The sequence below is a fragment of the Syzygium oleosum genome, unplaced genomic scaffold, assembly GCF_021117445.2.
Source record: "Syzygium oleosum isolate NSW1041296 unplaced genomic scaffold, Sole_v2.1 Sole_v2.10, whole genome shotgun sequence".
Taxonomy (NCBI): Eukaryota; Viridiplantae; Streptophyta; class Magnoliopsida; order Myrtales; family Myrtaceae; genus Syzygium; species Syzygium oleosum.
The window spans coordinates 3,931,365-3,957,831 of NW_026607494.1; the positions used below are offsets into that span (position 1 = coordinate 3,931,365).

The following is a 26,467-nucleotide window of genomic DNA, read 5'->3' on the forward strand; positions in this document are numbered from 1 at the left end:
GTAGTAAAACGAGGTGACATATAAATGGTGGTTTTCGCCGGAAGTGAGAGTAGGAACGAGACGTGGGACGGTCGGTTGGTTCGTGGAGTCCGGCGGTTGGCCCCCCACGACCTCCACGCTTCGGCGGTTCTTTCTTCCTGTCTGCGAGGCGTCGGGTATGCCCTTGTGCTGCGTCTCTTCTTCCTGCTCAGCAGCAACATCGTACTCTCTCTCTCTCTCTCTCTCTCTCTCTCTCTCTCTCTCTCTTTGTGCGTTCTTCATCCATGTGGCAAGCATTTCGACTAGGGTTCAGGGGTTTCGCCACCCCTTCTTTGAGGTTCGTCCCGGGTCCCTCCCCACCTCTCCTTTGCGTGAATCCAGCGTGAAGAATGCGCGAGCTTTTCCAGCCTTCTTTCCATGTGATCCCCTTTTCATTCCGATTAGTGGGTCAGCAAAAATGACCGCTGAGGCGACAATCTGTGATGTTGCATTGCTTTGGTTGTTGAAAAGTTCCTGACTTTTTTGAACGTTGTAGTTTCGCGGCGGCTCCAAGATTCTGGGTCGGTCGTTCTGTTGTCTCCCTCGGAGCAAGCGAAATGGGGCCCAAAAGGGGCATGTCTAATTCGTCGAGACCTGAGTCGGCGACTCCTGAGGACAAGAAAGGGAAGAAATCGAAAGGATTGGCGACTTCGGTTCCTAGTTCTAGCACGAGTCGTGTCAAGGTATCGTCTGTTAGTCGAACCTATCGTTTGACCTCTGTTTTGGTGACTTGACTGCTTAGCATTCATTTTTCTTGTAGGAAATTTTTGGTGGAAGCATCGGTGACGTCGAATGCCTTAAAAATGACCCGGCCAGAATTGAGGCGATGACATTTCAGGGATTGAGAGCTACATTGAGGTGGGGATAAATTGTTTTTGTCAAATTTTGCAAACGCAAACGCGTTATCGTTGTTATGGTGTTTCCCGCGAAACCTTTGCAGTAAGCAAAAATCAAGTTTTTCTATTTGAAGCTTGCAAGTGCGATTATTTAGCAGGGAAATCAACATTACTGATAGAAAACCATGAGTTCTGGAGAGTTCTCCTTCAACAAAGAGCTATGTCTTTGTTGCATCATGCTTTTTCTCAATATGATGATGAAACCTTTATGTCCTTTTTTCGCGTTTCTACGGTCATTTGAGAGGCTTGTAGATCGTTATTGTAAAGCATGTGGGAAGAGTACACGGAACGACTGGTCTGAAGGACTGGCTCCCTAGCTGCTGTTGCAGTTCAGAGGCACAAACTGCACCTTCTCGGTTGTCCTGCTGGTTGGACTTACAGTCTAGCACCCTCTTGGAATTGCATGTGAACTGCCTTTGTAGAATCCCCAGTTATATTAAGATTGGATGAATAACTGATCGATGTGATTTTTAATGTACAAAATAGATGTTCTCATGACAATATTGGAAATATCATCTGTCTAGAGGATGCATATAAAGAAGGGTATGGCACTCGAAAGAGTTGACTTTTTTTTTTTTCGAAGCACTCGAAAGAGTTGGATAAATAGTTTCTATTGCATGACTGGTTCCCTCTGAGAGTGTACCATTCTTTGTATTATCTTGAAAGCAGTTGTTATTGTTTGAGAAACCTGTAAATTATTTTTTAATTGCATTGCTGGTTGTCTTTGACATTCTTCTGACACCAGGAGAATTGGAATCCCGGCCAAAGGGCGTAAACCGGATCTAATATCTGCCTTGAAGGGTTATTTCAATCAAGAAACAAAGGGTACCATCTTTATAATCTATTTACAGTTTGATGATAATTCACTTGATGCTGGGCAGAGGTAGCAAGATTAGAAGTTTTCTCACCAACTGTAAATATTTGAAAGACTTTCACTTACAGCAGCAGCTTTTGTGACAGTTTGAAATCTATTTCATGTGCTCATTGACGGATGTCGAAGACTTTCTAGGAGATTAGAAGCTTTTGTGGCAGTTTGCAATCTACGTTATGCACTTTTAATTCACAGGAACACATTTTAATGCTCATTTAACCATTTGATATTCCATTTCCTATGTTGTTTTTGGACCCATTGAAGTGCAAAGATGAGCTCCTCACTATTGTGGTTGACAACCATGGTGGTTGTCCTGTATTGGCTTTTGTAGGTGATAATATTGAGGCGGCGGAGGATCAAGCATCTTATGGGTTATCTGAATATATTTCAGTTTCAAAGAGGGAAGAGAACTCTGATGAGAATAATTGTGTTGAAGCAATTAGCTCCGAGTCAAAAATTTCTAGAATGCAAAGAAGTAAGAGGGTAAAACAGTCTACCAAGGAAAAAACGATGAAAGTTGATGGCACAGTGGTCAGATCGAAGCAGATGCAGTCAACTGAAACTGATGAAATTGCTGGTTGGTGAAATATGTACTGTTTTAGTAATTGTAGTAAAATGTGTTCATGCTGTTTGCCTAGTTAACTTAATTTAAATTATTAGGTGAAATGACGAAAGGGAAAATATTATCCATTTCGAAGAAAAGAGATACAGAAGTTTGTATTGAAGAAGTAGGAGCTGAAGTTAATGGAACGATAGAACCATGGACAGTTCTCGCCCACAAGAAGCCACAGAAGCACTGGGTTGCTTACAATCCTCGAACTATGAGGCCTCCACCTCTTTCACGGAATGTGAATTCTGTGAAGTTGATGTCTTGGAATGTCAATGGTTTGAGAGCATTGTTAAAGATGGAGGGGTTTTCTGCTGTTCAGCTTGCTCAAAGGGAAAAGTTTGATGTATTGTGCTTGCAGGAGACCAAACTCCAGGCAAGTATACTTGTTTTTCTTCTGAGTTTGTTGGGACCATCTTTTCATAGTGGAAGATTCAAAGCCTACTAGTTAGTCCATGCAGACATCAAAATCATTGTATTATGAACCACTTTATGGATCTGAGGTTACCAGAATTCACTCAAACAGCAAAGATCCGTGAATTGGTACGTGCGTTGCAATTTGTGGTTCACTAGAGACTTGGTACGCTAGATTTGGCCATCCGAGCATTCCAGATGGAATAAAGGAAAATAAGGGTGAAATCATCTATTGGATATATATATATGCTCTAAACATATACTATATATGATTTGACTAAAAAAGGAAGAATTGTGCTCTAAATATAACATATTTCTTAAATTACTCAAACTTGATCTCTGAAAACGTTCTGCGATGCAATGTTTGAATTTGGGTCAGAAAAAGCTTTCCAAAGAAACCTACCCCCTTCATACTGCATTCTCAATACATAATGTTCCTTGTTCCCATGTTCGTTTCACGTACCAAATCGAACTGCAAACCAGGTTACTATTTCTGCTTAAGGGAAAATATTAACATATCCCTCCTGAGCATCAATGCTCTGTCTCCTGGCTTCATATTTGCTTGAGGTTGTTAATATTTAAATTTTGCCTATATGCAGGAGAAGGATGTAGAAGCAATCAAAGACGTTATAGAAGGTTATGAGAACAGCTACTGGACATGCAGTGTTTCTAAACTTGGTTATTCTGGTACAGCAATCATCTCACGGGTATGCTTCATTTTGCTTTTCACAGGAGCACTCTTTCCAGCCTTGGGGAATGTGATAAAATTTTCTTATATATGTCATTGTTTAATGTCCACCTTAGCTGGAGTGCTGTATGGCTTTCATAAGAAAGGTTTGATTTTTGCAATGGGAGAGAGATTGATTATCTCTGGCTTTATAATGTACACATTCTGTTTTAATCTGCTACTTTGACACTATGTTGGATATAGTCAGTAGAAAATAAGGAAGAACTTGGTTACTTTTTGAGTAGAAGAAACAAAACAGATTGATGGAAGCAACTGATTGTTGGCGTATTTGAAAGAAGAATGAATAAAGCCTGAAAGCATCTGTCTGTCCTTGAAGAAGTGGAGAAATGAGATGGCATGTCATCTCATGGTCAATGTCTTAAGCTGGGAATGAGCAGAAATAGACTTTATGCGATTTGCTATGTAGTGAATGAGCTACTAGAAACTAGATATCTTGCGGAAAATTTTCATCATCCCAGTTTTCTTCATTTCTCTCCTTTAAAGCACTTTGAAAGAGTGATTTGAACCCATTCAGCCATAGTGCCTTCATGGTCCTTTTGGCGCCTCATAGCATCCAATGAACATCTTTAAGACGAAGTTTGTAAGAATGTAAAAATTCCAAATGGCCCCATTGATTTGTTACAGCGAGTGCATTTGACCCCAATGAATTGTCATATTGTAACCGAGAATGTAGGAGTCCGTATGGATATTATGATATTTTAATCTAGTTAATTGACATTGTAATATGCTTGTAGCAAGGTTAGTCCATTTGCTTTATATTTGTTCAAATGAAATGCTTCTCATCTGAAATAAAGATCACAGCCAATGATCAGCTGGTTTAGGTGCTTATGAGTTGGAATTAGCATCTCAATTGATGTTGGATGGATAATAAAATTGATATAAGTTGTAATTTGTATGTTAAAAATGCAAAAGGATTACCTTTTCTCTATATTAATTCATGTAAAAGGTGGATACCGTGCCTTTTGGCTTTCTCCTACATTTGGCTTTTTCGGATTATCTATTTCTGTAGTTACTATTAGTAATTTTTTTCTGCAGACAAAGCCCCTTTCAGTTACATATGGCTTGGGCATATCAGATCATGATTCTGAGGGACGGCTTGTCACTGCAGAATTTGATTCGTTCTTTCTCTTGAGTGGTTACGTTCCTAATTCTGGTGATGGCCTGAGAAGACTGGTATCAATCTATTTCATTGGTTTATTCCGTTACACACTTGCGAGTATGATTTTCTAACTCTATTGCTTTTATTGTTTATGTCAGATGTATAGGATTAAAGAGTGGGATCCATCTCTGGGCCGCTACATAAAAGTATGTTCAGTTCTATGTGGCCCTCTTGTTTTTTGTAAAGCTATTTGGCCTTTTGTTCTGGAGTCATTATTCACCATATCATGGATCATTCTACAATATGCTTTTCGTAGTACCTGTAAAGGTTTTCCAATAGACTACTACTATAATTCTGTTGCAATATTGTTTTATTTCTTACTCAAATTTGTGCTTGCTGTTGGCAATACAGGAACTTGAAAAGTCAAAGCCCGTGATTTTGACTGGCGATCTGAATTGTGCCCATCAGGAAATAGACATTTACAATCCTGCGGTAAGCGAAATAGTCCATTTTCCTTTCCTGCCTTTGATTGATAGGTGCACTAATAATTGACATCAACTTTTTAAGTTAACTGTCACAGTACAATGTCCTTGCCGCACCATATGTCCCCCACCCCACTTAAAAAGAGGGGGAAAAACCTAAAACAGAAGGCAGCAAAATCAAACAGAGAAAAGGACTGTAATTAGGCTTTTTCTCCATAGAACTGAATTCGGGGGGTGGGTGGTGTGTTGATGGAAATCACAATTCAGGCTGTTTGGTATTTCAAAACAGAAGTTCTTAGTACGTATAATGTTTCTTATATCTGTCATTAATCTGATTATCATGAGACTCCAGGGAAATAAAAGAAGCGCTGGATTTACAATTGAAGAAAGGGAATCTTTTGAGACCAACTTCCTGTCAAGGGGCTTTGTCGATACCTTTAGAAGACAGCATCCTCATGTTGTTGGTTATACTTATTGGGGTTATCGGCATGGTGCGAGGAAGACAAATAAAGGTATACATAGATCTACTTGATGGAAAATTATATATCAAATGTTACACTTCTCTCTGGTAATTGTGATAATATGAGCAATGACAACCTCTTTGCTTTTTCTTGGGTCATTATGCATATCTTCGTCTTATCAGATGAAGCTTATGGAAATAGGTATTCTCAAATGTTAACTATCCTCCTTGTAATCTACAGGGTGGCGGCTCGATTATTTTCTCGTTTCAGAATCTATAGCAGACAAAGTTCATGACTCGTACATCCTTCCTGATATCACCGGTAGTGATCATTGTCCTATTGGCCTCATTCTCAAGCTTTAGTTCTGTCATCTCTGTTGGGATCTTGGTGAATATATTCTGGGAAGGTAGTCCGGCAGCATCATCTTAGATGCTGGTTGGTGAAAAGTATTGAGCTTTTCTTGCATGGTCATTTATGTTGAAGCCAATAGCAAGGGAAATTTTTTTGATGAAATTTGCTTAGCAATGGGGGCAAAGAAAGGGATGACGAGATGACAGGACAGACAGTATTTGCTTTGTCTGGGCTTGTGGAGTGATCTGGGTTTTTCTAGATTATTCTATAAGGCGTCTTTCGGAGGAAGAGTTATGATGGAACTTTGAAATCACATTTGAAGATATCCGTGCAAGTTTTTGAACATACATTTTGATGCCGATGCCGAAGCCGTTAGGGTAATAATGCTGAAATGCTGTGTGCAAGTTGTAGGTACAACCTTTCTGGTTTGCAATCCAATTTGATCATCTGGTGGATGTTTTTGTTTTAATTGAAAAAGAAGCCTAGAAAGACAGTTGTCTACGACGGTCTGCTGCTCAGTCTATTAAGGAGTAAGGCAAGGCATACAATGACTTATCGTGGATCTTTGTTTGCGTCTTGTTGTTAGAGAAGCTCAAAGGAGCATGTATCAGCAATTTGTCATTTTGGGCTCTTGAATTTTGTATATGAACATGGAAGACCTGAAGATGATGATGTTGCCATAACTAGGCGCAAAAATGTAGATGGAATTAGCGAGTTTCTCTTATTTATGGAATCCTGCTGTTCAAGTCTATAACAGTTTGCTGGCTTCCCTGACAAAAAATATGAAGGCTCCTAGAATTTGTAGGAAAATTTGCATGGAATTCCGAATGTTGGTAATACCAGGAAGTCCCAACAGACTTCACAAAGGCCAGGATAAAGCCTGAACTGCTGATTACTATTATTGTCCATGAACATGTTCTTGCCATCTTTGAAATTTTATCTATATCAATGAACTGCAATTGCTTCTTCATAAATCCTAAACTGCTTATTACTGCTTCTTTCTTAGTTTCCCATGCTTATATGGTGTACTTATTTTGTGGAAAGCCTTAAGCGAATGTTGAAACTATTTCTTATTTCATGTTCTCAATTTCTCCGGAATCCAGCATCCGTGGGAGACCATATGGAAGACCAGAAGGGAACCATGCCCTTGCAATCTCCTCAGATGTGGATCCATCAGATACAAATACATATAACCCTCCAATTTTTCTCTCTAGAAACTGATTTTACAACGCCTACAATGCATCAAATATGCTTATTAAGATACAAAAATATACAAAAAAACTGTTCCAAAAACACGAAAAAGAAGGCGAAGTATTGTTAAGAGAGAATGAAATGTGCCTGCTATTCAATTTGAAACCGTGCATTTGTTCAATCCTTCATACGACAGTTTGGTATAACATGTTCGTGCATCGATGATATTCCAAAACAATGTGCTTACTCACAATCATCTTCCTCGGTTGCTACTGGTCTAGCCGCCACGAAGAACGATCCCAAGGGTATGCCGCCCTCATCATACCACCAGCTCTTCACCTTCTTCTCCAAATGGAAGAGCCACAAAACTTGGTGAGGGTGTTGGGGAAATTGCAAGGGCGTGGGGATCCCACAGGAATATGCGTGTCTGTTGCCCAAGAAGGCAGGGGTTGATGCTGCACATGTCCAAGCCTCCTCTTTGGTCCTTCAGATCCAATGCTTCCTCTAGTTTTCCACATGGACTCCCCATCCAAGGGCATAGTGAAGATGAATTTCTTCACTTAGAGAGCCTCCTTCAGACTTTAAGCGGATTTGGGACATTGCTGGGATTGTGTTAATCGTCCCAATTCCGCACCCGACGAAACCACATAAAATCGAATAACGCGTCACTAGAGTCTCGGTTTCGAACCCAGTTCGAACTCGAGAACTACACCATATTGTTGTGTGCGAGACGATCTACATCTCAAGGTCAAATCTGGTCAGACCCCAATAAACCCTTCCTAATTATTTAGGCCAAATAAATAGCTTTCTTATAATCCAAGCATAAAGCTCTTAAGGCTCTTAATCACAAGAGTATTGGCCTCTTAGAATGTAGGCCGAAGCTCGATGGGTACAGTAATATCAAGAACTGAATCTACCTCGTGCATTTAATTCACACGCCAGTTCCCCACACCAAATCAAACATCGGGATGTCTACGTATAAACTTAATTACATCATTCCGAACTTCTGTGAATGGACATCCTATACATACTCATCGAACTTGGAGCGATGTTTGGTGGAATTAGAATTACTAACTTAGGGCCGACAGTTAGAATTACTAAAGATCATGAACTGGCAAAGAGGCTGGACTACCTGGAGATCACAACAAACCAGTAAGTTCATAAGCTTAGTCCTTTCGAGATAATCCTCATCCAGAGTAGTTTACACACTAGCGATGAAAATGTGATCGGACAAGCTCGAAGTCCTGTGCTAATCCAACCAATATGCCAACCCAAGGGTTACTTTTTCTTTTCCAACTTACATTTTTGTCGACAAAATAAATTTTAACATGAAAATAAAAGAAACTTCAAGGGCTAAAACTTGGAGGGAAGAACCAACGCAGAGAAATAAATGAATAGAGTGAAAATGTGTAAAACTGCTTTACTATCGAGCCATGTCATTTGAGTGTCTCATATGGATATGAGCCCCAATTAGAGGTTCTATATTACCGTCCAAAACAGAATACAGGTCAGGCATTTCAACACCAGTTCTTACATCTTTCACATGCTTGCGAGGGCAAAGAACGTATCTCCGGGCCTCGTCTCGCCATATGTCGAACACATCTTCTTTCTTGATGCCATTTATGCCTCGAACTCCTATATCGCTGGCTGTGACAAGAAGTCTAGCCTTCAACCGGTTGAGGGCCTTCATCTTATTTGCAAAAATACTCCTTTCACCTGTGGGATAAAAGTTTTGAGATCTTATTTCTCGATCACAAAATGCGGTATGAGACAGGAATGAACGTGTGTTCACACACAAGTCGAAAGATTTCATAGAAGTCTTATCACCACCAACAATCGGAAGGGATCAGCATAATTTGCTATCTATTGAGGAACGGGCATTTGCTTCTGTAAAGTCAAAACCGGATTGCGGAAACCATTGGTAAACAAATTTGAGTCGGAAGGTCGACTCTAACAAATGAACAAATAGACAACTCATTACCTGAAGATTGGACGACAAAACCAGTAGGAACATGCTGAATAACAACTCCAGACTGGCCTTCACTGACTTCTACTTCAGGTGATGAAGACGGGCACAAGATGAGGAAATCCTCCTCCTTAATTTGCAGGTCAGGGGCCAAACCACAGAACAGAGGAATTATATCAACAGCTGCTAGGCTAACCTACAAAATTTGAGTACTAAAATGAGAAACTGGCAGGAATTTAAGGGCCAATGATGTAGCAGAACAGAAACACATTTCACAGAAGAGGCTCGTCTCAACCTCCAATTCACTATCATATAAGAAACAGATATTACTATAAAAAGAAATGACTAGAATGGTAAGATCCCATAAAATGCAACAATTCCCTTGGCTACGTTTTTGAGTTAACTAAATCAACCTTAAACTCATGTGCACAATTAATCCACATGCCACTTGAAGTTGCATATCTTATATCTTAGAACCGATGTTAGACTCTATGGTACATGAATACATCTAGGTGCCACAAACATCTAAAGTGTCCAATTAAGGTAAGATCGAAGAAAGAATTTACCCAAATATATACGATAAGGTGTCATGAGTACGAGTTCATATCTAGCTGCTTTGATTCAAGAAAGAGCCACAAAAACTATCAATCTTCCAATTTCGATGTGTTTTTCCTTTTGCACAGTCATTTACATGTTGGTCACGTCTTTAATACATTTAAAATCAGTTCTTGATATTAATGATGCACTAACAAGATGGCACTTTCGCCGTCTGAGATCTCTGGATAGAGAAGAAAGAAATCATTCAGAGCCCATTATTAAAAAGAAGTCAAAAACCAATAGTAATATACAAAAGCCAATGTTTCATCAAAACGAAAATGATAATTGTAACCTAACCTCATCATCTGTTGATCCAGTTTCCGAACTTCTTATCATTCGATGAACACCCCTCTCCCCTTGAAGATAACCATATGCATAATCAAATTCAAATTCAACTGTTGCAGAAGTGATTCCACCGTTCTTTGCCAGATGCTTCTCTACAATCCTCCCTTTGTAACCTTGCTTCTCAGCCCATTTTTGGTACATTCTCAGTAGTTTTTCAGCCCATAACTGGATTAGCAAATGCATCAGAGACAGAGAGATTGGAACCAGCAGAGGCATAAGCCCGAAAGATTCTTTTTCATTTTGGTCAACAAAACCAAGGTAATTTCATTGAATTAGGTAATGGAAGAGGAATATATCCCCATTATAGATGAATATTACAGTCCGCTATAAATGCTGTTTAGTTTTTCCAGGATTGCATCTGTTGAATGCAAATAGATTGGCAACATATCATCCCCTGCCCTAGTTCATACTGATGTCGAAATGAAGTATCCTCATAGCACAGAAGATATCGAACAACTATCCATACTGATCGAATTCTCACTCTTTCATTTGTTCTCATTATTCTTTTGATAGCCATCACATTCTCACTCAATGTTTACTTCTGAGCGCATAGAAGAGCTATTGGCAAACTGAAATTCAGGGGAGGGAGATGCGAAATACCTCACACAGGAAGAAGAATACTAGACAATATATTAAATATCAGCTAAACCCTGGAGAAATCCCACAATCAATTTTCAAGACATCTAAGTCATCAAGCAAAGAGATAAGTAGATGAGAAGTAACTGACATGGTGATGCGCACAAGCATACATATATACTAACATTCCCCTAATGATGTCCCACCATTACATGTACATATATATGCAGTTTTTTATTCTCAAGTTCTTTGAAACTCCTATATTTTATTATAAAGAAGCAGGAACCAGAGACTTCAAATCCATTCTCGATGCATTTTACGATGGAAGAGTATGAATAGAACATCATCTCTTTGCACATATATAATTATTTTAGAAACCAAGTCAAATTATCAAACCTCATGGTCATTGCCACTGGATTCAGCTTTGATGACCATTGACGCTCCATCCACATCATATGGTCCCTTTAGAAGCTTTAACATCTCATACTGGTCCAAAAACTTACTCATATCCAAAGAAGCAGTGTATGCCTGCTCGAAAAGAGCATAATTAATAGCATCCATCTCCGCCAGTTGAGTTATCAGCTTTGCTTCTTCCGCCTGCAACTTTCAGCAGACAAAGTTAACTAAAGCCCAGCAACCGCACTTCGGTTAATTGATACAGTTAAACTAGACAAGACAGTCATTGACACATTAAGAATCAAGTTAATCTCAAAGACGAGTTGAAACAAGAAGTGCCTGCACATGCTTCCAGGCTTCGGCACAGAGCATGCACAAACCAATGACCCAACAATCGCCCAACTAAATCCACACCTACTGGACGGAATAAACTCCTATGAGATGGATATGGCATTCCCCATCACCTTGTAAGTTAAATCCCTCAGTGAATCGACTGCTCTGGCAATGTCTGCCAACTTCACGAAAGCATCATTGGATTTAGCAGGGTCATCCCAGAGGTCGTAATCTCGAATCAGTCCATCCTGCTTAATCCATCGAGCTTCTTCGATTTGCAGTGCAGTAGGAGCCATCATCTCGGTGCGTTGAACTGCATCTTCGATCTTCTTTTTTAGTGAAAACAACCCTGGAGAAAAAGAAATACAAATTTAACATAAATGCCTAACTGCAATGATTTTTACCCCAACAACATCCCAGAAACACCTTTTGCTTACATTTCACAGAATTCGTGTCAGGTTAGACAAGGAAATTAAATTTGACTTCAAGCCTCTAGCAGGAGTCACATTTTGCAAAACCCATATTTTTCCCCATGTTTGACATAACTTCCTTACAACGGCTACAACACAACCACAGATATCAAATGAAACCCTGGTTCGAAATTCTGAAGTGCGAACTCCGAAACCAAAGATACTGGAACACCGAGGGAAAAGAAAGGAAGAACCTTTCCTTTAGGGGGATAACTAAAAAAGCAAGAACCACCCACATATGGGAGTTCACTCGTTGAGTTCGCGAGAAGTGAATAACATAAGCAAAAGGCCTAACGAGAAAGATTCAGGCCCGAAAGATATGCGAAGACTTCAAATTCTACACGAAAGATATGATTGTCTGACCAATGGATTCCGGAAAGTTCACTCTTTCCTTTTCATTTTTACCACGAACCGATCTGGATTTCTTCACAAGCAGTCTCAACAACATGTCAAAGAATTTCTCCAAAAGACAAGAACCATCTATCACCATGTACATTTGCAAATGAACCGAGCACTCTATCTTAAATCTGAAAAAAAAAAAAACAAGAACTACCCTCATGAAAATATTCGAGAAAGACCAACATAACGGACTTCGGCGAGACAGAGGCAGAGACAGACGGACCAAGTTCTCTGTAGACCTTGCTTCTGCCTTCGACGGAGCTACAAGCCCGGACCGTACAGCGCGAGACCTCGGACTTGTGCGACTGCGGAGCCCGCCATTTCGAGCCGAATGAAGCAGAGCTCATGCTACTTCGACCAAGAACAGCTTCAGCCGCCATTTCCGGATGGAAAGAGAGGAAGGAATCCGAAGGAAACAGAGAAAACGATGGAGAGAGAGAGAGAGAGAGAGAGAGAGAGAGAGAGAGAGAGACGATACGCAGACAAGAACATGCGTCCATTACATAACATTGGTGTATGTACGGTGATGGTGTATCGTTGGGAGGTGCGACGAACCCGACACCACGTATGTGCCAAAGGTCTCTCCTCTGGTCTGTCCCTTTTGCCTTTCCTGCGCTCCTTATCCTCACTTTTTTTTATTTCTCTATTCGAGAAAATATCTAACTTCTTGAAAATACAATTTCAAGATAGGAATTTTTCGAAATAAAAGTAGCAATTGCATTCTTGTATTTCAAGAAGGGTTGGAAACATCCCAAATGAGGAGGTAACTAAACATATTCAATGGATTCATTTCCGGACATATTAAGCTCACGGGGCATTTTGGAGGATGAAATCTCTCGTTGCCACCCCGTTCCACATCCCGTCGCCCATGCCCCCTACCTCCGTTCGTTCGAGCCACATGACCCGCCATTGTGTCGCCACTGCCACTTTCTTTCTTTAGGGCCAAGTTTGTACATTCAGCGAAGTCGTACAATACATTTTGGACCATGGTTTCTATGCGCTAGTAATGTTGTTCTTCTGTTGAGATGTAATACCATTATTGGAAGGTGCCATTGTTGATGTAGGACAAGAATTTCCCAATCACCCCATTAATGGTTCTTTATTTAACTTAGTTATTTAACATTTTCTAGGATTTAGAATATGTAATTTTATTTAATTTTCTTATTGAGAGTATCTTTCTAGTAGGAGTCTTGCTAGGGTTTGCCTATTAATATAGGCCAAGACAAAAATTTTGTAAGTTTGGATTATTTGATTATTGGATATTGCTACTGCAGTTCTAAACTTTGCGTGAAAATCCAATTAAATCCTCTCAACCAAATCTTGTATGAAAATGCTGGCATGGATTCAGTGTACTAAGTATCATGGCCCGCGATCTAAACAATTACTAGGTATAATGTCTTTTTTCTTAATTCTCTGATTTTTATTCCACTTTGTTTCTTTTCTTTTCTTCTAGTTATGTCCAATATTTATTTTCTTTCTTTGATGGGAAAATGACATAAATGATCCTTGAACTCTCACCCAATATGCAATGTGATCCTTGACCTTTTAATACATATTCAAACTAATTCTTGGATTATATGAAAATGTTTAATGTTGTCCCTTGACTACAATGTTATCCCTGAACTTAAATTAATAGAAGGATAATATTTGATATTTTCATATAGTCTAGGAACTAGTTTAAACATATACCAAAAGTTCAATAACCACATTGAATAAATTAAAAGTTCAAGAACAACATTACATATTGGCTAAAGTTCAGAGGTTACATTGAACAAATTAAAAGTTCATGGACCACATGCATATTAAACCAAAGTTCATGGACCATTTGTATCATTATTAGTTCTCTAATTATAATGCAAATCTAGCTCAATCTACAGAACTCGCTTTGTGTAACTGAAGCACGGGCTCCCGAACCTCCTATTCCCTCATAACCACCCACTCTCGATCCTCGACTAAGGCTCCCTAGCCGCTGTCTACAGCTCAACCACTCTTGCCATCGAGGCCATTTCAACAGCATGACGGTGTTCGGAATGGACGAAGTGGATGGAAGCGATCACAGCAAGTTCTCGCTCCTGAACATCAAGCAAGGCTTGTAGTCACCAGACGGTTGTCACAACCTTAGATTTGAGGTCGTCGAGCCCCCCATGGTCGACCAAAGTTGAACTCCATGGCGGCTTGACCTTGTCCTCTAATTGTCAAAATTTATGATCGAGGAGTACACAAAGATTTTTGGCGAAAGATGCTTCAGATTCGGTTGGACGGACGCAATCTTCTCGAGAGACATAAGATATTGATTTGGTAACAGTCTTTAATCTACGTTAAAATAACCACTAGGGCAAACCCCAGTGGCCACTTTTTCTACTTGCGAAGGGGGAGGTGAGGATGTTTAGTTTCAGATATGGGTTTGGACTCCCATGCTTTGCAAAGAGGCAAGGCAAAACTCTAAGAGTGAGTTGAGAGTTAGAATATGATTGATAAAAAAAAAATCTACGTAAAAATAACAATATGTTGTAGAAAAAGATAAATAACAAATAATTATAAATTATTGTAGCGTCCACTCTTTCAAAAATTTGTAGCTCACAACATGCTGTTAGTATCATAGTGACCAAAAACTATTATGCTAGTAAAGTCCTAAGATTGAAGCCGACCGTGACAATTGCTTGTCCACGACCATCTCATTCTTGCTGACCTTTCGGTGGCAAAGGGTGGAGGCCGTCGGCAAAGGGCCTCGGCAAAAGAAATAGAGGAAAGAAGAGAAAAATTCAAAAAACTCAAAATATAAAACCAAACGGGGTCATTTGCCAGCAAATATTGTACTACTACGTCAGTAATTTCAGTCAACAGTTTGATCAGAATTAAATTTTCACGCAAAAGGTTTAGAACAACGTTATATCAATTGAAAGCTCAGGACTAAAATATCAATTTCTTCCTCTATCTATTCTTTTGGTCGGTAGATAATCAAGATGGGCATTATAACAGGATAGAAAAATACAGCCTCTTTTTCAAGAGAAAAGTCGGAATTGCATATAGATGCTTACATTCAACCTGTATCTCAGATCAGATGACTCAAAATCTATTTTGCCTAAGAATAAATAGATTTTTTACACTCTTACTCAGAATAACAACAACAACAACAACAAAAAATCCTCCCTTTCCATATTATCAACCGACATATAACTTTCCTACATCACATTCCTACATCAAGCTAGAAAATTCTGCAAGTACCTCAAACCGCCATCCATGCTCGCGCACCTCCATCTCGCCATACTCAGAATCCCCACGCTCACGCTCTCGACCTTGATTCTCCCCCCAGTCGCCCTCCTGCTACAAAACCCTAACTTCAAGTCCGCCACGAGCCCACTGGTGGCAGCATTTGAGCAGCACCCCGGCGACGGCAGCTCCTGCGAGAACCACCCCTCGGCCCCAGGAATGAAGCTCGCCTTCCCATCGTACTTCATCATGGTAAACACCGCCTTCCACCTTCTCAACGCCACGATCCACGTGATCCTCACGTGGTCCATGATCTCCATCGCCGACAGGCACTCCTCACCGGCGCCGAGCTCGAACCGGAACAGCCCGTTCGGATCGGGTGCAATCTCGTCCCCCGGCTTCGACACAGTGGTGATGCGGAGGTCCTCGGACTGCACGTCGACGATGAACACAAGGTCGTTGAGGGACAGGCGGGGCTTCGCAGGGGAGTGTGTACGGCACCTGGAGGCGGCAAAGCCGAGGGCGTAGATGCGGCAGTAGGGGACGGCCGGGTCGGTGGACTGGAGGGCGGAGAGAGAAGGGAAGTGGGAGGCGCACGCGGGCTTCCAGAGGTTGTCCGAGGACATGGAAGCGCACCACGACTTGCAGACGCAGGAGGCGACGGCCAGGGTTTTGGGGTCGAGGTGGTGAGAGACGAGGAGGACGACTTCCCATGGCGGCGGAGAGTGGTTCTGGGGCGGAGGAGTGGCCGACATGGCTTTGGCTTCACGAGTGTTTTTTGCGTTTTCTTGAGGTTTTTGTTTGATGTGAGAGTGAGGGCAGTTATATGGGGTTGTTCCACAGGGAGGAGAGTTTGGGCTGGGAGGTTTTTGAAGTCATGGCACGTGGAAGACGGTGGGGTCTTGCATGGAAGGGAAGAAGCCACCTAGGTTTTGCATGGAGGGGAAGAACCACGTAAGCATAGTAGGTCTTCTATAAAGACTTTGGTGATTCACTCATTTGACAAAAAGCGATGTCTACGCCAAAACCACATTTTCTTCGAATTGCACGTTCAGCAATCGATTGGAATTCCACTAATTTAATGCTTTGTCCATTTGGGATGGGGATATGAATCCAATGCAAGGCCGACTCAGCAACTAGATGGAAGAGCCGTCTGGCTATACACTCCAAGGGTAGATGGAGGTGCTGCTTAGGTCAGACTTATGTCGAGCTAGTAAGTTGTGCGATTGCTTTCGACATAATAAATCGCATTCTCAATCTCAAGCCGCCCAAGCACTGGCCAGATCGTTCATCCATGCAGTTTTAGAGCTCTTCTTATTATTTTCTCAGCTTCCAAACTGTCTTTTATCTCCTCACAACTTCAACTATTCACAATCCAAACATACTATTTCATTTTGATAAGCAAATATCACACCACTCATTCGGCACAACTCAAACATAATCAAACTACCGGTACGTTGCAATTATACAAATATTGCTTATGCATTGACTATAAGTGGTAAGGTGAAGCTAAATGAGCCTTTTTTTTACTCTAAGGTGATGGCTAATGTTGAGTTGGTGCCGTGGTTAACTTCTATGAGTAAAGAGATGGAATTACTCTCGACGGAATCAGACATGGGAGTTGGTCAAGATACTCAAGAGCTAAAAGATTGTTGGATGCAAATGGATCTACAAACAGAAGGAGGGCATTCCCGGTATCAAATCAGAAAATTATAAGGTGAGACTTGTTGCGAAAGGATATACTGAATGTAAAGGAATTGACTATAATGAGGTCTTCTCTATACTTTTATTCGAGTATTACTTGCCTTAGTTGGTATACAAGATCTTGAGCTAGAACAATTAAATTGTGAAAACAGTATTTCTTTATGATCAGTTTGAGGAATGAATTTACATGAGGTAGCCATAGAGATATGTTATTTGAAGGGTTCATCAACGAAAAACAACGCAGTGGAATATAGAACCCTAGACAGGATCCATGTGTATATTGAAATCGAAAAGGAATTTCGAAACATACCTTTTGCAGATCGAAGATAAATAGGCAACCGATTGTGTCTGGATTAGCGCCCCAAGTGTTGCGCTTCTACCGGTATCCACACACACGAACGGAATTCTCCAACAATCCACGTGCTAGCGAAAGATCTTGAAGTTCCTTTTTCTTGAACGCCTTTTGATTTTCGATACTCTGTCGAAAAACCCTAGATAGAGAATGATTCTCTATCTATTTAAACAGCCTCATTATCCAGCGGAATTAAAAGAAGTGGGCCAGGCGATTTGGGCCCGCCAAACCGTCCACTTTCAATCGTACATTTAATCGTTATCTCATAACGCGCACGACTGCGTAGATAAGTTGAATAGGAGAATAAATTAAAATCTACTTCTTATTTTAAGTAGATCCCGGCGCACAGAAAATATTAACTCAGTTCGCTTTTGTGTGCGACCCTGTAGGTTCACTAAACATTAGCAGTGTGCTCAAAACTCTTTTTGGCCCACAAGTCATAAGCGGTCTCTAGCAAGACATTATGACTACCTAAGTATAGTGAAGGTCGATTTTCCGACACAACCTAATCCACAACTAATATTAGAGTATTAACCTTGATTGATTCCTAGGGCAGACCACTAACATTATTCCAGGTAAGGAATACCATATTTGCTTATTAAAGAAATCTTTGTATAGGTTGAAAGAGTTTCTTAGGTAGTGGTATAAGCATCTTGATGCTTTGTGGCTAGTCAAGATTATTCAAAAAATCAGTTGAATAGCTGTGTTTACTTTATGGCATGTTTTGCGTAAAATATGTCTAATATTGATATGCTAAAGCGGCAATTGAGTGCTGAGATTAAGATGAAAGATTTAGGTGTTGCAAAGAAAATATGGGTGTGGAGATTTTGCGTGGTAGGGTTGTTGGATTTTTGCGTTTGACTCAAAAGAAATATATTAATGAGATTGTGGCACAGTGTAACATACAATTAGCGAAATCTCTGAGAACACCTTTAACTAAGCACTTTAAAATTTCTGATAAATTATCACTGCAGACTAAAAGTAAGGATGAACATATGTCCCATGTTCATTATTCTAGTGCAATGGGTAATATTATGTATGTATGGTATGCACTAGGCGTGGCATTTCATAAGCTATGAACATCGTTAGTCGTACGTAAAATGTCCTGAAAAAGTTTATGGGGAGGCTCTAAAGTGGATCCTTAAATATTTGAAGGGGACAACAAACATTGATATAGTGTATTGGAGTGACAGCAATGGAAGAAAGACCACAAGTTATGTAGATTCTCATTATGCTGTTGACTTGGATGAGTGCAGGTCTTTAACGGGGTACGGCTCACACTGGTAGGTGGTGCAATCAATTGAAAAGCGTCTTTACAGGGCAATGTTGCCTTGTCTTCGACTAAGGCAGAGTAAATGACACTAACCTTTATAGCGAAGGAGGTGATATGGCTAAGGGATATGCTTTCGGATTGGGTTGGAGATGTGTCGCTATATACTGTAACAACTAAGGTGCAATATAACTGACTTATAATCTAAATTATCACGAGCGAACGAAGCATATTGACATCAAGTACCATTAATTCGAGATGTTGTGGCGAAGGAGCAAGGTTGTTGTGAAGAAGATCATGTATCTAGAGAACTCGACACACATGATGATTAAGCATGTTTCTTTGGTAAAACTTAAGCTTTCCTCGAGTTCAATTGGCATTTGTAAGAATGAGCACTCATTGGGGTGTTGGGAGAGCCGGCATATTTGATGAGCACTACACGTCTAGCCAAGGTTAAGAATTTTTAAATTATATCTCAAGTTTTAACCGTGTATGAAAGCTGACCCAATCCGTAATATAAGAAGGATTTACTGGAAGAAATTGTTGTTGGTCAGAATTATTGAGCTACCATGCGAGGAAAAAAATCCCCCACTTCCCGATTCGGATAAAATTCCTTTTTTTGAAGGCCACATTCGCGTGAAAGATTCAGAGTCATTCCTCTGGTCTTTTAATGAATCTTTTTGGCCGCAGGATAAGAAGAGAGCTCAATTCAGGCCGCAAGAAAGAGCTCTATAGAAACAAACGGCTGGTGGAGTTCCTTGATTTATCTCGCGAAAAATAAATTATTCATAAAATATTTTCTTAAAAATGATCGCTTGTAAAAATAAATGAACAAAAGAATATTTATTGTTCATAAAAATGTTTATTGATGATGAAAAAAATTTTATTGACTAATTATTTCAAGTGAAACAAGCGACCATTTTTAGGAAAATATCTTCTAAATCATTAATTTTCCGTGAAATAAATAAAACCTAAGGGTTCTCTTATTAGCCGTGTAGAGAGCTCCGAAAACGGGATGATTTGCTCTGTGAGTTCTATATTCAAATTGTGTTATTTTTTTCATGGAGACGTGAGTATTTTAAAGTCGTGAGGTAATTATCCGCGAGGCTAAACACTATGAGTTTGGACGTAATTTAGGACTGGAAAATATTTGAGCATGTGAATGTAACTTTGTAATTCTCCGATTGTTTAGTAGATTATTTGCCACTAGCTCTCCTCGAGAAGTAGATGATGCTATTTAGACCGAAACACGTATATATCTTGCTTGCTTTATCATTCCTTGTTTATTTATTATGATGATATCATTCTCTCACGTTTATTGAATTGCAAAATCTGATTAGGTTCTACATTATTTCACAACAATGTGAATATCAGTCCAGAGATTACAACCCCTTTGTAATTGCCGGACCAACATCTATCCTATCCAATCCCACTTAGACCTCTAGCATAGAAGAATTACTCTATTATTGGACTTGGAATATTCCCTCTCGTGTTACTAAGTCATGTTGGCCGTGATATGTTAGATTCTTCTATAGATATGACAAACATATGTCCACCGTAAGATGTTTAAATTCTTTGACGGACACGATTTACCTCGTTTAGAACCATTGCTTGCATATTTGTTCATAGGTAAAATTGTCGATAAATTATCTTATGGTCTACGGATTAAGTGAACTAATATCAATCGTTAATTATGTGAGTCCTATCGTGGAGTCCACATGATCACCAGCCAAGATGGGTTTGATCTATATAATCTGAAGATCATGCAGTAATCTTCCAATTGGTCTTATATAGACCTTTTTATAATTTTTCCCTATGTTTTGTTTCTAGATATGTGACAAGGAATTGTCGATAGCGAGAATTGAACTCTCGCAACTATTAAAGGAGAACTGGTGACCGTAAAACCCTTCCCTAAAAGGCAAAAAGCCTGAGAAAAAATATTGCATAGAACTGTGATTCCACGCTGGCAAAATTCGAGTCACTCACTAGGCGACGCGTGTCGCCTGGGCCCTTTCTCCAATAGCAACGGCTTGATGATGTTGTCGGTCTTAGCCTACGTGCTTTCCGCCAAAGATGGCCAGTGAGTATTTTTCGAAGAAAGTTGTTAAGGTCAGTATCAACGGTTAACATAGTCGTTCCCTATGAATTTCATAAGTTACGGAAAAAAATATGCACGAATATTGTCTATAAAGTCAATAGAGTTCTCGTTGGCGTAGGAGGTTTTATCTATAAGGTTTGCATATGAATTTTTCGACAATTAAAATCTTGATGTCTCTTCACACTGTCAACGGGCGTGATAAGGTGTGCATGTGATTGATCATAGTCATTCAACAATCACCCTCGTTGGAGGAAACCCTTGAAGCTATACAGGAAAAGAATGAAAGAAAATACTTTCGAGAAGGCCACGAGAAATAGCCTCTCATCCACTAGCAACGTCAAACACGTTCAAGAAAAGTAGGCACAACCCAATATTTGTTTGAAGTCTCTGTGAGCAAAGCACAAACCAACTTCCGACAAAATCTCAAAAGCGAAATCAATCAGAATATACTACAAAAGAAGCGCTTATTTATAAAGCCTCTTATGGGGGTAGTCACAGTTCGCATCGTACCGCGTCAGGCTTGCTTCGGAGTGTCCGAGACGATGATGGGCCGGCCGCGACGGAGCTCTCTCTCGATGGTTGACCGAGAGAGCGCCAGCGACGACGACGACTTGGCGGAAGCAGGAGCAGAGGAGGGCTGTCGAGGAGGACCCTTCTGACCGACGGAACCGTCTCCGCTGTCCGACCCTTTCAGGGCCTGCACGGGAAGGACGGCCGGGGCGGTGCCACCATCGGCGGGGGACGGCGACGGGGCCCGAGGGTAGAAGTAGTCGGTGGGGAAGAAGTAGTACTGGAGACCGGCCATGCAAGAAATCAGAGGACTTCGAATGGATTCTCGATCGGACGCTGGAACTGAATATAAAGAACGCGAGGTTTGGAGTTTTCTCGAACCGTCGGAGGTATCCGACCTTCTTGTCGTTGGTGGTGGTGGTGGTCGCCGCCGCCGCGGTTTTTGCATTGGTGGGGGCGAGTGGTTTTATAGAGGCGGAGACAATGGCGAATGACTTGGAGGGCTACGACAGCTTTGTCGCTCTCGTGGTGTCCTACGTGTGCTGCGTTTTGTAACTTTGTGTGGAGTGGAGAAAGAGAGAGAGAGAGAGAATTGACATTTTTCATGAATTTTTAAATTTGGTGGTCCCACTTGTCGTGCCACATTTTTGGCCGTTCGATTAGTCCACGGGGGAGGATCTGCCTTTTCATGGGAAATGTTTGTGGTCAAATTGATTTGGGTTCCAATTCGACAACTGCCCATCATAGAGATTTGTGTTTCAGGCAGGCTGGTGAAAGTCTAAATTTTGTTTTGGTCGAAAAAGTCTACAATTTCACATGTTAGATATTTGATAGGATAACGGGACAAAAGGCATTATTTGTGATTTTCTTGTATTGATTTTAGTCTTTTCGATCAAACGTATGCAGGGAAATTATTAAGCCGAATAACTTAACACTTAGCTAGTTTTGTAGAAAATTTGACATTTCTAGAAAATGTTTTGAAGAAGTCATTTTTCAGGAAAATGGTAAAATTTTCTGGTATATGGCTGGAATTTGAAAATGAACTAGAAATTATTCCGTTGTCTGAAAAAGAAAACTTGTTTTTATTTTCTTAAAAAGACATGTACTATTCGTAAGATATAAAGGATACCCAGTCGCTCAGGTCCCGATCGTAGGATTCGGGGTTTCTTGGGCCCAACCATTAGGAACCCGAATACGAACACCGGGAACCCAGACCCGCCCTTGATGAACTTTACGCTAGGGTACTAGTGACTTGAGCTTGGAAGTTGGGTGCCTGGGCACGAGCGTCAGGGTTTACATGCCCAAGCGCTGGAGACGCAGTCACGGGCATGGGGTCTCAGGTCCGGTCTTCGTGGATCCAAGCCTAGCCTCAATAGGCTCGGGTTCGAGCGTCAGTTAGTTGGGTGGAGGAGCTGGGTACTCGGACATGGCCATGGGGGACCCATCACGGACACAAGGTCCTAAGCTTGACCTCTTTGGACCTAGGCTTGGCTTCGATGGACCTAGGCCAAAGTGTCGGACTGGGGTCACGGGCACTAGTGACTTGGGTGTGAGAGCCGAGTACGAGGGCACGGCCGTCGGGGACCTAAACATGGGTACCGAGATCTCGAGCTTTGTGACGCCCCAAAGCATCACACATGACCCGAGATCTTTCGCTAAATTGTATATTCTTTTTAGCACGTGAAAGCACCATAGAGTAATCACATCATATGAGAATGGAAATTTGACAAGTATAAATAATTAACCTATCCATCGTTCCTTTAACTTCTCTCTTCCAAGTATTAATACAAGCATCAAAGGAAATAATTACAATGCATTAATCTCGTATGAAGGTTGGGTCTATTGTCGTCACTATACCCCTGCTCTTGTACTAGAACTTGCCTATATAATGTCGAGTGAATAGACTATGGATCCATCGACACATCACCATCGCCATCGAAGCTAGGGGGACCATGGAAGCCCCTCAGGGGTTCTGCCAACTCTCCGTCGATATTAAAGTACCAAGCTAATTGATATGGGATCTACTCTTGCAACCCCATGTCATCGATACAATAGAACTATACTCAATATAAAACACTGCTGAATCGGGTATATATACATCTTGATATTCGCAATCGAAGTACACAAGAACTCTAAAAAGCAGTGGCATTGGGAGAACCATCCTAGAGATGTGTAAAAATAAGGGGTAAGTTAAATCTTAGAAAATGAAATCTCTAAGGTAAAAGATTCTCTTATCACTCAACTTAGTACCAACGAATGAGAGTGAGTTCAAGAAAAGTACAATTTAATTATGTATGACGAATGAAGGAGTAAATGCACTGTATTTCCTATTATGATATGCTGATGTAAACCACTTAATAGTGACACATAAGATTATTCACTCAAATGCAAGCACATATCATATTATTTTATGATGCACCGGAATAGTAGCTCACCGATATATACAGGTAAGTTTCTAACTCCTGCTCATCACTAGCCAGGACTTATCTCAACCCACAAAGCATTTCGATTAATGAGGGATCATCACCATCAACTCATGGGGAATGGAATCATTAATATCTCTTTGCCACACCACTCAACCCACCCATCACGAGCGCCCTCTACATTAACGAGGATAAATACACCATGATGATGGTCAACTTAGGCTACACAAGCCATGTCGGGCAAACCATTTCATATCGTGTGTAAATTATAGGACTTTCATGTCCGTTCAATCTTGTAGAGACCCATTTCTAGACGGTAGAACATTTTTCTTTTCCTAAAGTCTTTCACACATATTCATACAAGGGAAATTGCTCTCTGGTGAATAGGTCGTGGCAAAAGTCTAATCACATGACAACACTCACACATAGGGGTGAGTGGTTCTAGGTTCCTTACAGGTTCCACCCGGAACCTGGAACCTACCCTCGGGTACATGTTCCTCATTTTTTGGAACCTAGAACCTACCCGTCGAAACCTGAAACCTAGAACCTACCCTGTCACAGGTTCCAGGGTCGGTTCCAGGGTCCAACAGGTTCCTTTTTTTTTAATTTCATTTTTAGTTAAACAAAACGAAAAATGAATGCAATAATACCGAATAAGAGAGAATACAAAACAAACAAAATTATCAACAAAGGAAACAGAATTGGCTGCTATTTGGCAAGGAATTTCATTAGATAAAAGAGAGGAAACAGATCAAAAGTCACTAGACTTGTCACCAAGTTTCAGTCACTAGACTTGTCAGAGGACATTACAAAATGAAATGGATGCTGCTGCCGTGCAAGAGGACATCACCAACTCCTCTAAATCCTACTTCTATCAATTTAAACATTTGAAACGAAGACATTCGTACTAAAAGAGCTAAGTTTCAGTCATTAGACTTAACTGTTGTTCCCCGAGGAGCAAATGCATGGTACCCATTGGAGTTGCTCTTTTCTTGCCAAGCAAACAACATGAGAACATATTAGCCAAGAGCACTTGAACTTTTACTAGTGGTCTTTATGCAGTAAGATATTATCATATCCGAATGAAAGAACCTAAATCAAAGTATCATACCAATTAACTATAGAAATCAACTAACTTTGAGTTGAATTACTACATTTCCACATCATAACACAACTCCAACATCTCATTGCACACAATTGTCACTAGAAACTGTGTTTTACTCTATCTAACCTCAATAATTGCATGAGTTCATACATTTCAGGATACAGCTCGTAAATGCAAGGGAAAAGTTTGTTTGTTAACAGAGAAAAATAGAGGGGTGGCAAGGGATGGTTGTTGCCTCCTTCCCTGATTCATAAAGGGCACTAATGTCCAATAGCAAAACATTGCTATTGGTGCTTGTTTCACAGATCATATAAAACTAGTCATATGAAACTAGATGAGTTAAATCCACTAAGAAATCCATATAACTCCATTTAAACTATTAATAGTACATTAATTTCCAAATCATGTTACTTTCAAAAGTAAGATCACTAATTTCTACTTGCCTAGACTTTAGTCATCCATAAGAATGCAACACACTAGCACGGTCAATGTGCACATTCACATAAGGTGCAAAAGTGCCCAAGTTTTGGAAGAGAAAAGGAAAAGAAAGAAAAGAAGTGAGCTGGGATGAACACTGGAACTCATGCACCGACATGTGGAGACATGGAATTGGGAGTGCATTAAACAGCTAACCCTAACTCAAACACACTCACACAATAACACATAGAATGTTCAACTTCTGAATATATATAAACTACAGCTCTTCACAACATATACCCATAGTATTTATCAAATTTCTCTTTCATTTTCATACCCATAACTTGAAGCTTAGGATTCGAAGCATCCGCCGCATCTTTCAAATATTTAGACAAAAGAGCTATCCCTTCAAAATAATCATAAGTAACATATGAACTCCCCGACATCCAATTGGTGGTATCATAGAATAGTTTTAGAAATTCCGAAAGAATAATGGCATTTTTCCAATCATCATCTTTAGGAAGATCATGGTTAAGCTCACCGGCAAAAGATGGATCGTCTTCTTCCATCATTTCAAAAGTTTTTCTAACTTTATGGCAGTGTCTAACATGAGGTAAGTGGAGTTCCATCTCGTGGTGACGTCAAGAATAACTGAACCCTTGTAAGTAATTTTTTCACCATCAATGCAAGATTTAAATATGTTGGCTCTCATGGGAGAACTCCACACATACCTAACCACATTTCGGATACGTGCAATAGATTCCCGTACCGTAGTCAAGCCATCTCTCACAATCAAATTTAATATATGAGCGGTGCACCTCATGTGTAAAACACTACCATCTAAGATCAACAACCTTTCTCTTGAAAGTCTTTCCTTCAAATAACCAATTGCAACGTGATTCGAACTAGCATTATCCACAGTGATTGTGGACACATTTTTTTCTATTCCCCACTCGTTGATGCATTTCTCCATCATTTTTCCAATCTCTCTACCCTTGTGACTATGCATCACCACAAAATTGATGATTCTTTTATGCAACTTCCAATTTTCATCAATAAAATGTGCAGTGAGACACAAATAATTCAGATTTTGAATGGAAGTCCATGTATCAGTCATGAGTGCGATCCTATAATTAATCTTACCAAAGTAAGTCTTCA

At 40.3% G+C, this 26,467-nt stretch overlaps 3 protein-coding genes and 1 long non-coding RNA gene across 7 annotated transcripts; 1 reads left to right on the forward strand and 3 right to left on the reverse strand.

The window, feature by feature from the left end:
• Positions 1-6,701, forward strand: LOC115678622 (DNA-(apurinic or apyrimidinic site) endonuclease, chloroplastic). 3 transcript variants are annotated; one of them, XM_030602010.2, is made up of 12 exons: positions 1-155; positions 515-701; positions 779-876; positions 1,660-1,739; positions 2,117-2,362; positions 2,446-2,768; positions 3,406-3,513; positions 4,590-4,727; positions 4,812-4,859; positions 5,065-5,145; positions 5,488-5,647; positions 5,837-6,701. In XM_030602010.2, exons 1-12 carry the CDS (start codon positions 25-27, stop codon positions 5,956-5,958), a joined length of 1,722 nt encoding a protein of 573 aa, XP_030457870.2. In that variant the 5' UTR covers positions 1-24; the 3' UTR covers positions 5,959-6,701. The 3 variants fall into 3 exon arrangements, with proteins under 3 accessions (XP_030457870.2, XP_030457869.2, XP_030457868.2); XM_030602009.2 differs by having other exon boundaries at positions 36-201; XM_030602008.2 differs by lacking the exon at positions 1-155 and adding an exon at positions 183-316.
• Positions 6,702-8,525: 1,824 nt separating this feature from the next.
• Positions 8,526-12,750, reverse strand: LOC115678623 (peptide chain release factor PrfB3, chloroplastic). 2 transcript variants are annotated; one of them, XM_056315042.1, is made up of 6 exons: positions 12,444-12,725; positions 11,483-11,700; positions 11,019-11,219; positions 9,994-10,211; positions 9,120-9,295; positions 8,526-8,854 (listed from the first exon to the last, which is right to left on the reverse strand). In XM_056315042.1, exons 1-6 carry the CDS (start codon positions 12,718-12,720, stop codon positions 8,562-8,564), a joined length of 1,383 nt encoding a protein of 460 aa, XP_056171017.1. In that variant the 5' UTR covers positions 12,721-12,725; the 3' UTR covers positions 8,526-8,561. The 2 variants fall into 2 exon arrangements, with proteins under 2 accessions (XP_056171017.1, XP_030457872.2); XM_030602012.2 differs by lacking the exon at positions 9,994-10,211 and having other exon boundaries at positions 9,120-9,300; positions 12,444-12,750.
• A 2,670-nt stretch (positions 12,751-15,420) lies between these two features.
• Positions 15,421-16,185, reverse strand: LOC115678625 (probable F-box protein At5g04010). Its single transcript, XM_030602013.2, has one exon. The coding sequence runs from the start codon at positions 16,183-16,185 to the stop codon at positions 15,421-15,423; it is 765 nt and encodes a 254-aa protein (XP_030457873.2).
• Positions 16,186-24,496: 8,311 nt separating this feature from the next.
• Positions 24,497-25,609, reverse strand: LOC130139146 (uncharacterized). Its single transcript, XR_008817368.1, has 2 exons — positions 25,556-25,609; positions 24,497-24,879 (listed from the first exon to the last, which is right to left on the reverse strand). It is a non-coding gene; the product is annotated as an uncharacterized LOC130139146 (long non-coding RNA).
• Between the last annotated feature and the right edge of the window lie 858 nt (positions 25,610-26,467).